We start from the raw sequence: 12,791 nt of genomic DNA on the forward strand, positions 1-12,791 counted from the left end.
AAGAATAACAAGCGTGGGAAGGGGCAGTTGTCACGGGACATAGTATGTATTAATTATACACGCGTGCACCACCGTCTCCTGTCACAGTACGAGCACCGATATGCCTAATAAGTTTACTGGCAGGCCGTAAGAGCTTTTTCGGACGTGTCTGTGACAATTTTATCCCTTAATTAAAGGGCCCCTGAAACGGTTCGGACAAATGTTGTAGGCGCGTAGGGTACAGCTTAAGTAGAACATTCGCACCACAATTTAAGTGAAGCGTTACGTATTAATGGAGCTGCCAGCGATTAGAAGTTACCCTCCTCCCTAGCTATGCTTTTCCTCCTCAACTCGCTCGCCGAGCGAGCGGCGCTAAGCTCCGCCTTCACTGGTTCAGCGTCACGATGCGACGTCACATCGCTCACTTCCGGTTGTTTAGGAGCACGCCCTCTCCCGCGCGAGACCTCTCCGCTAGCCGCTTGGCCGTCGACCGAGAGCTATCGAAGCAGCGTGCGTTGCGAGCATTCTGTCGTAGCGCCGAACGTGTCCGGTACTCCGCTAAAAACAGGCAAGCTGGTCATTTCGGCAAATTACTGGAGGCATAAACTCAAGCTGATGAAGGAACTTTAGCGTAGACGTACGTGAGCAGCCTGATCGGTCTGCACGGTCCAGACACTTGCTGACGCAGCGCTTAACCAGTCAAACAAAGCGCTAATATTGCTCTAACCAAGTGTAAAGCATTTTAAACATTTATAAATCAACGTGTTGATCATTACACTCCTGCGAAAAATACACACCAGCAGCAAAGAATACACTTCGTTGCTGCTACTGTGTATGGTTGAGCTCTGTGCCACCAGGTGGCTGCACCGTGCAGACCGTTCACATTTGCCCTTCTGCTCATCTCGTGGCTCATCCCGGCACAGTCAAGCGGCCAGACCCTGTCCCCTTGCGCTTGCGTTTCCCTAATACTGGACTCGCGGTTTGCAGGTCGCTAGGTTTGCAGTCCACAAGGCAACAAAGTCGAATCATAGTGCTCGCGAAAAGACTGAGACCGACTCTGACCGCGCAGCCCTCTTCAAAATGGAGTACGTTGTAACACAAGCAGACGACACTTGCTGTGTGCCGGAAGTGCTTAAGTGTACAAAAAAACTATTCTTGTGTATTCCCTTTAAGTTATTTTCTTTTTACAAAAACAAAGTAACTAACATTCCAACTATTGCGAGCATCATTTGTTCACCATAAAGTTGGAAAAATATTCGACCACGCGCCCTGGTCAGCCAATCAGATAGCTCGCCCATGTGACGTAATATGGGTTATTTGCATCATATGGGTAGGGGCGGCTTAAAATTGCGCCGAGCAGTGCGCTGCGATCGGCAGCGATGGGTATTTTTAAAACCTTATAATAAATTACACGCTTTACGCAGAGCACTTAGATGCATCAATTAATGATCAGAAGAACCTACTCTAACGACTCAGTACGTTTGTAGAAAATCGCCAAAATCGTTTCAGGGTCCCTTTAAGGGCAGTTAAAGACACGCATACAATTTTTTTCGGACTGCCCGGTTTTTCAGATGTTTTTGCGGCCCCTAGGGAGTCCGAAAAATCGGACGTTGACTGTGCAACTGACCAAGAGGATGCTTCAAATGATCCATGGGGTGAACGCGTGGCAGAAGGAGGATGAGAACAGAAAGGACCGACGCACTGAGGAATTAACGGGAAAGAAAGCGTGCCACCACCTCTTTGAAGGAGCTTGAGCTCAAAAAACAGTGTTGGCTGACGCCGAGATGCAGGTGTACCTCATCCAAACCAAAATAAACTCTTTAAAGCAGTGAAACCCAACAGCGAGATGATGTGTAGTGGCAGATACTATATGTCAGGGCAATTGAGCTTGACTTCCGAGCTGCTGAGAGAGAATCTTAGTTGTGACAAAGTTCAGGCCTCATACCGATGAGCTTGCTATCAGTTGATAGAAATAGCTCATATTCAAAAATATTTATGTATGCAAGTCCTTTTCATTCCTATTTTTCGACTCAATTTGGAATGAGTTTTACCATTTTTCTCGCTGTGCATTTTACTAACACCTTCCTTCTGTTCTCTTTTTAAATAAAATAGATATTACTGCTTACTATTCAAACTGGATTAAGTCATTTTTTCGTTTCAACATGCTTACTAGAGAGTGACAACATCGGGCAACATGTTGTCAGCTTAATTTGTCATATAAAGCAAAGTTCTGGCTCATTCAGAGAATTTTGCAAAGGTACTCAGGGAAAACCTGGAAAACTCAGGGAATTTGGAAATGGCAACTTGGTAGACACCCTGTCAGGACCATAATGCGTACCATGCTAAAGCGGGGTAGTAAATTAATGATGCTGTGAACAATTAGGCTTTTATAGCGTTCTGTATCGTCGACGCGTCACCAGTGCTAATGCTGTGGTGCCATCTGCTAACTAGAAACCAAACCAGTTTTATGGCTCGATGTTGTGTCTATAGTCCTAGCGGCGTGGAAACAAACGGCCGATCTCAATAATCACGACAAAACATACCTAATGATTTGACGTCAGCTTGTTTCTTGCTGACAGCGCGTAGAGCCAGTTACAAGCGCGAATTGTGATAGTGGTCGGCACTGTATGGGCGCTGCCATGTGGCCACGGCAAAGGTTATGGTTACCGACGGTAACTGTCAAAGTATTCCTCGGTAGATGACGCGAATGCGCAAAGGTCTTAACATGTCACGTATCGCTGTACCGTATCATGTAGCTAGCAAAAAATAAAACTTTCCAGTGTAGCCAATAATCAGCCATTTACGCCCGGAACTATATACTGCTGCGCAAGGACATTGCTTGTATATGCCTCGTACCTTTGGCTGTGCTGCAACCAGCTTGTGAGATCGTGTTATTGGCGGCGAGTTACAGAGTCGCCATCTGTAGGAAGCGCCTCCCTTGCGTAGTTGAGGGATCACGCGACACGCTCCTCATAGGTTTTTTTGGCTTACGGCGTTCAATAAGAACACCACACGGCAGCCCTCCTGCACATTTATGTATGTACTCTCAAAACGAGAGAAGTTTTTGACTGTCGATATAATAATCTTGGTCAAACTGAATGCACAGAACTGTTTACAGACGCGCTACCTCTTTACCGAATATGTACAGTGAACGCCACTGCGCGCGGTCGCCGCGATAGAGTCTCCTGAACCGGCTTCTTGCGTGAAAGGTAGGCAAACGCTGAGAGTAAACTATGTGAAATATGCTCTTATAGTGGGCTGTCTGTGTAACCAAATTGAGCATAACAGAAGGAATCTTCTGCGGCGATCGCAGGGGTTCGCAGCGACCGAATGCGCGTCTGCATGCATGCATGTCCGAGCACAATGTTTTCTTTCACTATGAGTGCGTTTTTGCACCGTGCCGTGAGCTTTAGGTCACAGCATATGAGCATTTGACAGTACAATAGCAACCGTTGTTGCATGGACGCTATCAGGACTGTTCAAAAATAATTTCGTTATAGAGACATCGACGCCTACTGCAACTGTGATGTACCGTCGCGACGATTAAATCTTTTTTTGTGTTCTAAATTCTTGGACATTTCAATACTTCTCAAGTTGCGTCGCACTTATATATTTATCGGTCTTCTCAGCGTGCGGCGTAGCAGGCTGCAGACACGCTCTCCAGGCCGACCTCTCCTCCTTTTTCTTCATTAAAATCTACTCCTCCTCCTCCTCAACGTGCGATTTCCCTCTGCTTCATTTTCGTAATCCAGTGCATTAATTCATAACACAAACATGACCGTATGCCATGCCTTTTTTAATGTGCGTCTTGCCACTCCCTTTCCGTTCCAGTGAACTTTCCAGTAGCTAGCATCAACGAGTTCATAGACCAAACCGTCATGACATTAGCCGGGCATCGGGCGCGGGCGAGCGTCTCAGTGCGCGTTTTCTGCTACTCACCGAACATTGCACTCCCGGCGCCGTAGCAGAAATCTTCCTCGCGTCTGTGCTTGCTGCATACCCGAGTTGTAGCCGATGGCTTTGCCGGTTCTAAGTTTCGGGAGCCAAGCTTCACGCAGCTCCTTGTCCTGCGGCTACGTGTAATAAGCTGACACCGGGCTCGGTTGCGTACGTCCGGCACTGCGGCACCGAGCCTACCATGCTGCCCGCCTCCAAAGGCAGCCACTACCTATTATAGTACTTTCAAATGTTGTCAAGCAGGCCCCCTAGGCGGTAAAGCCTCACCACTTAATCAGAACCGCAGCGCAGGTGGGACTTCAAACTTTCGTTTTCAGCTCGCTTCGGCGCTACCGAAGCAGCCGACGCGGCCGCTGTGTCCACGTGATCCCGCATGTCACGTCATGCCGACGGTGGCACCAGCTTTTCCAGTGGTAGAGCTCGCCCCCAATAGGCCCGCGCACATTGGATTTTAGGCATCATTTACTGTTGTATTGCGGCACTAAGCATATACATATATATATACAGTAAACTTTCAGTTATACGAACGTCAGTTTATCAAATATTTCAGAATAACGAACTTTTTAAAACATCCCGGCAGTTTTCTTACGGATTCTATGCAAAAATGTTTCACTTAAACGAATTTCGGAACAGTCAGTATTTCAGTTTAACGAACTCGCTCAGAGGATAGACTCCGCGATGTGGACAGAGATCTGTCATCAGCTGGAGGTCGATAGAAATACTTTGTTTGAAGACTATATATGCACAGTATGACAGTGCACTGATTACCTGTGCTGGACAGACGGATCTGGAGATTGTTTCAGGGTTCGTCCTGAAGAAGAAGAAAAAGAAGAGTGTGACGAAGAAGAGGCAACTGCCGAGCCAGTTTCAAGCCCTATAACCCTACATGAGGTTGTAGGGTACATTGGAAAGTTGAGAGATGTTGTGTCTCAACAGCAAGCTTTGCCAGAAGAAGTGTACAAAAACATTGACTCTTTGGGCAGTTTTGTTACTCCAGCGTATCCGCAAGTGCCATGCCCCACCGTATCTACTAGCACTTGTAAATACGCTGCCCGGCCGTATCTTGCGAGCGATCAAGCGCACGCGAAGGGTGCGAGGAGTGGTGGGCAGGGTGGCGCGCGTCTTCATTTTTAGCATGGCCACGCCTGCGCATGGCTGTCAGTGTGGCTGAGCACATTCGCAGCCCGGGAGGCGTGCTTCTATTTATGCCCAAGCCCAATCCTCGACCGCTGCGCCACCATGTGCCTCTCGCATGTACCATGTTTCTAGGTACTTGTTCCCCGAAGCGCCACGGCGAGCGCCCTAGATCCTTGTAGGTACTTGGTGGGACTAGGGAGATGTTATGCCTGCGCGCACAATCTGCTCACCCAGCTGTCGCTAAGAAAAAATGTGTTTTTGAAAACACGCCATCTAGGCATTTTGAAATAAGATTTGCGTGCGGAAGCTGAAATAACACTGGACGAAATTGTTCACACTAGATAAGGGGATAAAGGGATGTGATAAGAAGTTGATCGCGGTGTGCGAGCCGCTTCGATCTACAAAAGCTGGTATAATCGTAGGAAATGAAGGGTTTCTTGCACCATGGGCCACATCATCGCTGCGCTCAAGCGTCGATCTTGACATCACTATCTCCCTTCCTGCCAGAATAGCAAGGCGCAGTAGCTCCCCTGGGAGTTAAACTAAGTATGCTTTAGCATTATGCCACTTGCTCATCTCCACACAGCCTGGTGTCATTACTAACGTTATGAAACTTGATTAGGCCAGTACTAACGACAGCTCAGTGGCGACACGAACTAGCGCCGACGGCTGTGCAAGGAGCATTGATAACGCTTGCAAAGTACTGCAGGTAGAGGCGCAAGGTGCGCTGATGACGTTTCGATCATTATAAGTCGTTATCGCTCTTTGATGCCTTATTCATCTGCGTCAAACCATTATTGAACCGTGAACGTACTCTGGCAGCGGCTTCTTTTGGCATTGCCGTGCGGGCCACAACTTGAAAGTGACCTGCGGTGCCCACAAAGAGTGCAGACTGCTCATAGCTTAGCGCGCTGTGTTCTCACTGCTTACGTGTTGAAGAGGCACGCGTGCCCATAACTTGAAAGGGATCTGCAAAAGTGGCAGAGTGAGGCGTTAGCAAAGAGCGCCATCAGCACTGTGTTTTCGCCACTTTGTTGGCGTAGAAGCAGGAGGCAGCGCAAAGGCAAATTCGCCCACTGCTACAGCCGCTATCTCGAAAGCAGTCGTCTTATTACGGGACGGACGAAGGGACGGTTGTCCCATTGGGTAAGCATACAAAGGCTTATGCATTTAAAATTAAAGCTTACCTACACCGCCTAAACTCTACAAATGTGGGCTGGCCCGAGCAGACTGCACGCCCAGGCACAGCTAGGAACGCAAAACCAAATACCTAGAAGGTTGTTGGGCACGTGCCGTGGCGCTTCGGCAGAAAAATACCTAGAAAGGTGGCACGTGCGGGCGGTGCATGACGGCACAGCGGTCCAGCACTGGGCTTGGGCGTAAATAAAAATACGAGCCCGGCCGCCCTGTTTTAGAGGTAACCTACCACCTGTGCGAGCTGAGATGGCGTGGCATCGTGCGCTTTGCTACCACACATATAGTACTGAATGTTGGGTAATCTCAAGTTTCGGGGACCCGTTGAAGCAAAAGCAAGATGAAGCATTCCCTTTCCCTTGCTGGTGCTTTTCAAGATAGTATTGTTCCATTGCCGGGGGCGGAGTGGGCGCGAAAATGTGGTTGAATCACTTCATACCGGCGGTGGGAAGACATCGACATGGCCATGAAATTGTATCATTCGTTGCCTACTCTCAAGTTCAGCAAAAATATTTTTTTCTCATTCAGGTTTGCTTCTTTTTAAGGTTTCACAGTAATTGGAAAAAATATTGCAGCCCCTTCCCTGTAAAATATATCCATCGGGGACTGTACTTATTTACAAAAGAAATTGAAGCTCAATATAACGAAATTTCAATATAACAGAGTAAATTGCCAATTTCACCAACTTTGTTTTATCGAGGTTTAACTGTAATTGCTATTGCATAAAAGACATCTTGCCAATATAACATCATAGGCAAAGATCTGTCGATTGGTGTGCCACCTTTCAGTTTGCGCTGGGAAGTTATTGTGTTATTGGCACTGGACTAATCCGTGCAGTGCTGTTTGTGTGAGTGTACTTTCACTTCTTCTCTTGACGGCTGGAGTGATGCGACTTTCCTAAAAAGCACCGGAGCAGTTAATTTATGCATGTGCGCACAGCCGATGCAGCGGGGGCGCCACTCCAGTGCACGCAGCGTGCCGCCGGGGCAGCCGGGGCCTCCTGCAGCAGCTGCTGGAGTGTGGCGGGGACCTGCGGCTGCGTGACGCCTCGGGCCGCACTCCACAGGACTGGGCGTTGGGACACGCTGACCCGCAGTGCCGGCGCAAGCTGGTCGCCTTCATCAACACCAAGTACGAGCACACTGCCTCCTCTCTCTCTCTGCTTGTGCTGACGTACACGAACAGCGCTCTTCAATCTTGGGCGCAATGTCATCGATCTCTATGGTATAATCTGTGCCCTGCAAACGAAATTTGTAACAACGTGGGCATGCCTGTTCTCTTGATGTCTGGAGACGACCCGCCCTGTGATCCCTGTGGCTGTGGCATTGCGTTGCTGAGCTCGAAGCCGCCTCATTTCGATGGGGGAGAAAGGCAAGAATGCTTGTGGATCCAGGTGCACGTTGAAGAACCTCAGGTGGTCAAGATTTATCTAGAGTTCTGATCACCGTGTACATGGGGTACAGCTTGTCCAGTATTGCGGTAAATGTAGGCGGACTGGGCGTTTTACCGGAGGGGCGGAGGTGTGAACGTTAGCCGCCAGGGCAGTGCAGCCACCTGGTGGCGAAGAGCTCAACCAGACAAACACAGCCAATATTGCAGTTACCAAGTGTATTTACCTTTGCTGCTGGTGTAATGTTTCGGCAACAACGAGATTATGCCGTTGCCAGAAATTTATACCAGCAGCGAAGTAGAATACACTTGATCACTGCAATATTAGCTCTGCGTTTGTCTGAGCTCTTTGCCACCAGATGGCTTCAGCAAGCAAGACACTCACGTTTGCGCCTCCGCTCGTCCCGTAAAACGCCCAGTCAGCTTGCGTTTACTCAAGTATCGGACATGCTAAAACTCTATAATGAGAGCATAGTTCTGGCACCAGAAAAAAACCCAAATTTAAGACTGCCAGCCTTCACATTTATTTTTTCTGTGGGTGAATTATACCAGACGAGGCATTCTGCAACCACGCATACCTACGGGATTATCTTTTTTTTGCAACATGCTAAAATCTTTAAAAAAAGCTTGCACAGTAATTTCTTGTCCCCAAGCAATAAATAATGCAATATGTCTTAATTGCAATGTGCATTAGCTTTTGTTCAGGCACTGTGCTCGATACTTTCCTGTTAATTAAGAGCGCAATGCCAGGCTAATATCGTTTGTTACCTACAGCTCAGAGTAGCATGCGTGCAACTGGAAACAAAGGAAAAGGCGTGCAAGACAGGCGGCCATTATTGTATAGGGACAATATAGATCCACAGGGCTTGAAACTGTTCTGTCAGCTAATAGCCACTTATTGACCTCATAGGCCTTGAAGATTGAGAAAGTGGTGGTGTTAGAAGAGGCCGAATTGCCGAAGTTCGGTGCGTGACGTCTATGCTTTCTTACTCCATGGTTCGAATCTCCAGTACGGGGACATGCAGGCGCGTGTACCCCAGGCAGACGCTTCGGTGCTGCAGATAAACTTCCCGTAGTTGGCCTGCGAGCTCAGCATAATTTGTATCCAGCAAAATTTGAATGTTTATAATTTTTCATAGTATTCATTGTTTTAAAATATTGAAGTGCTAAAAAGGAAAACGCTGGGTTATCCTGTCATTGCTAAATAAACTAATATTCTGGTATTTTTACTCCAAGTTTTGAAAAAAAGAATTCTGAAACCCGTGAAGCCTGCACTGATTCTGCAGACTATCTTGCCACCTGCACCGATAACTTACGCAGGCGCGCGCTGGCATACCGGTTCGGCGACGCGGCTGCCCTGCTGGACGATGAAACAGCGGGTGGTGGGACCGGCGTGGATGGCTCGCCTGGCAGAGGGGGCGCGGCGGCAGCCGCCTCATTGCGCCGGCGCCTGGTCGGTCGGCCCATGGCGCCCCGCAAGCCCTGGTGCGGCGAGAGGATCCGCGCTGACGGAGGATTCGGGGTGGTGCGTCTCGGTTCACCTCCGGGCGCTGATATGTCAACTTTCGTTAATTTGACCTTGACAGGACCGATGACATCGATCGAATTAGCCGGCGGGTTGAATTAAAATGAAGAAAGAATGCCAGAACACAGTGCGAATTAAGGGGGTATAGTAGGGCAAATCGACCAAAAAACTGATTTTTTGATTTCATCAATAAAAAATAATACACACTGTGGAGAGCAAAACAGTGCAGCGGCGAGCGCATAGGAGCGCTCTAAGCCATTTAAAAATGGCGCCAAAAAGCGCGCCGCCTGGTATTTAAACGTGACAGACCCGAGGGTTTGCTTACATGTTGTTTTCCATCATTTTTTCAGTGTTTACGTAATTATGTTTACTTCATGTTTATGTTTACATAAACATGAAGAAAGGCTTTGGGGAAGACACCAAAAAAGCCAGAAAGTTTCTGTACTCTGCTGGTGCATGTTGAACGGTTGTAGTGAAGGTGCAAACATAAAAATGCGTTTTTCTCAAAATCACTTGTTTCAAAATTTTCGGAACTTGATGTACCTTTTCTGGAAAACTATACAGCCCATTACGCTGAAATTTTCCCAGAATATACTCACATCCCTTGCAAGTAATCTGAACCTAAATGTGTGAAAAAATCACTCGGGTATAACTAAAAAAGAAAAGATTATTAGAAAGACCCTTCATGGTACGAGATGTGTGACGGCAATATTTTTTTTCTTGTGACGTAAATGTAGCAAAGCATTTTTTAAAGGTTCCAGTTAAACCCACTATTATACAGAATTATTGTACTAAATTTCACAGTCATGCTGTTTTTTGTTTCTGAGGAAAGGTACATTTTATTTTACATCATAGCTTAAAGTTTGGTTCTCAAATACACAAAAAATAAAAAAGGCCTGCAGTAAAAAATTACACCAATTAAGGCCAACACTATTGCTATTGAGCGTGCAGAATTTCACGCTAATATATAGAACAGTTGTTGAGATATAAAGCTGAAACGAAGATAGTTCATGCACCCTACCATACCCCCTTAATTGGACAGTACTTGCCAGATTCTACCAACATGCCCCCGAGTCAAATGCCAAATGCGCGCCAGCTTTCTGTATTTCCAAAGTAGAAAACACACGTATAAATAACCATTAATGCTTCCAAACAAAGTCGAAATCAAACACTGACGTGATTTTTTTTGCAGGAGATGTTGGCCCTATGTGTTGCGCAATGGTGGCTAGTTTCCTAAACTCAACTTCGCCACACTAACTTGACGTTTGCTTTGGCGCAATGTATTTATTTTTATGCAGTAAAGCATACGAACGCTGAGAAGTTGTTCTTAGTTTCGTGTCCGATTGCACCACACAGGCAATTTACGACCCAATTTTTCTAAAAAAGAAAGGAAACTCGGCTTTAGGATATGGTAAACACGAACATTGAGCTATGGTCGTCGCTTGAAAGTTCTAGTGCAAGTCTGAAATAGACATTTTCCACGGCAGATGACGTGTTCAACTCATACACTGTCCCCCTAACCCCTGCCGAGATAGGTGCTGCCACCAAAGGGGCCGCTGTTAGAATACCACCTTAGGGTGACTGGTCCAGTTAGAATTATCCGGCCAAGGCCAATTTTAGGGTTGAAATAACTTTTGGCCCCATAGGAAAATGCATCTCCACTGGCCGGGACCTTCGCTCAGAATTACCGAAAAGTCGACTGGAGTTGAATTAACGGAACTTTACTGTTACTGTGTTCGCGTTGTCCTTCTCGTTCGAATTGTGTCTGCCTGCCTTTCCTTACCACTTGTATACGTCGAGTAGGCTTGTGCGCATATCAATTTTTGGCTCGAAGCGAATAGTAATTAGTGTGGAATAATTTCAAAGCAATTAGTTCGAATAGCTGTGGGGTTTGCATAAATCCTTGATACAAGTGCCAGATGCTGACTAAAGAAGCCAAAAAGAAGTAAACTGGTTCATCTCTGAAATCGGGTAATTTGATTTTCGAAGTGCTGTTATTCAGATGAAAAATTATTCCACGCAAAAATATGCCAAGTCAACATTTCTTACAACTGCAGCAGCACAAAAGATTTGTTCACAGGCTCTTGCTCATTGTTGTGCTTAGTCAAAATTCTGGGGCGATTGAGGCCCCGGTAGCGTTTCACGTTCCGTCAGCATGTGAGCCTAACCCGTTCCGTCCAGTGTGCACACGTACGAACTTAGTAGGCACGCTCGCTGCTTTTGCGTCCTCACTCTTTCCCGTGCATATCTCTCCCCCGATCACCAGCAAACTTCCCGCGACAAACGTTTAACATCCAAGGCCGCCTGCCTTGTGGCCTAACCAGCGCAGTTTTGTAGGACGTCGGCCACCAAGGCTACTGATTAGTGCTGCATCAAAAATGCTTAAAAATTTCGCTTTAAAATCAGGGTGCGGGTTATATGCAAATTTCAACTTGTATGTGTCTTCCTGGCAGCACGCATTTTAACTCGAGGTGTGGTTTCACGGTAGCGTGGCGCATGCTGCCATGAAAACACCTTCAGGGCAAAGTTCTCCCCATCATTTCCGCTGAAGAGGGGGAGTGGGGCAGGGGGATAGAGAGCCGGCCTAAGATACGACATGGACGATTTGTGCATCCGCGAATGGAGGGCTGTCTGTACAAAGAATTGCGTGTAGTCATTGTCTGCGGTTATTCCTGCAGATTATATGCGCATATTTTTTTTTCAGGGTGTATTAGTTGGAGGTGTGGCCTATATGCGAAAAAATTATGTATATTTGTTCGTTCTGAACACTTCGAAAAATTTGAGTACAGAAATTCAAGCAGAAGCAAACATCGAATAGCATAAAAAATATTGAATTCGCACAAGCCCAATGTCGAGTGATACATTTTAAGCATTAGACTCTTTGCTATGACCCGATTCTTCAACGCCTGATCCTTAAATGCATGGTTGCTTGCCGTTCTAGTTAACAATATGGCTGGAGTAGTACATAGGACTGTGATGGGGTGTGTCGTGAGGCCAGTGCTCGTTGGGGATCAGTGGGGCTAACTCAGTGGTTGTTGCACCAGTGTACAAGTCACTGCTTATCACGCCACGCATGTGGGGTTGGTCATGGTTCGAACCAAATAGCTAGAGAGAGAGGGTTTTATGCAAAGGAGAGTAAACGTTATTAGGAAGTGCACTTTTAGTAGTATCTGCAGCACTAGCATAGTTTCTCTTGCATTGGGGTGGTAATCGTTGAATATTGTGCCACCATCTTGCACATGTATTGCATGCTTGTCCTTGCTTCATTCTTTATGTGGAATTTGTTTACTATTTTGATAGAAACCATTGATAATAAAGACAGTAATAGATTTTCTGTTTGAAATTTGCTGAAATTCAGATGAGTGTGCATTGCGTTCCATAATTTAAAGAAATTGCCATGAATAATGTGTGCAATACCAACTTATTTCGAAGGAGTTAGCCCTTTCTTTGATAATCACCACCGATGGTTTCTAATGTAACCTTTCTAGCTAAAACATTCTTTTAAAGTGCTGCGAAGGCTTTTTATTATCCTCGAAGAGTATTGGCATCTGCACATGTGTTTTGGAGGTGATAACAGGCAATAGGCTAGGCAGTAAGCTGGTGTGCAGCA

General features: G+C 46.6%; 1 protein-coding gene across 1 annotated transcript in view; it reads left to right on the top strand.

Annotated features, from left to right (window-relative positions):
• The window catches only part of LOC139048655 (uncharacterized), a 117,461-nt gene that overhangs the window by 19,075 nt on the left and 85,595 nt on the right, over positions 1-12,791 (top strand). Inside the window, exons 3-4 of the mRNA XM_070523137.1 lie at positions 7,207-7,398; positions 8,977-9,181. Coding sequence (XP_070379238.1) covers positions 7,207-7,398; positions 8,977-9,181 — 397 coding nt within the window. The remainder of the gene's footprint in view (positions 1-7,206; positions 7,399-8,976; positions 9,182-12,791) is intronic.

This window comes from Dermacentor albipictus, chromosome 8, assembly GCF_038994185.2.
Source record: "Dermacentor albipictus isolate Rhodes 1998 colony chromosome 8, USDA_Dalb.pri_finalv2, whole genome shotgun sequence".
In the NCBI taxonomy this organism is placed as follows: Eukaryota; Metazoa; Arthropoda; class Arachnida; order Ixodida; family Ixodidae; genus Dermacentor; species Dermacentor albipictus.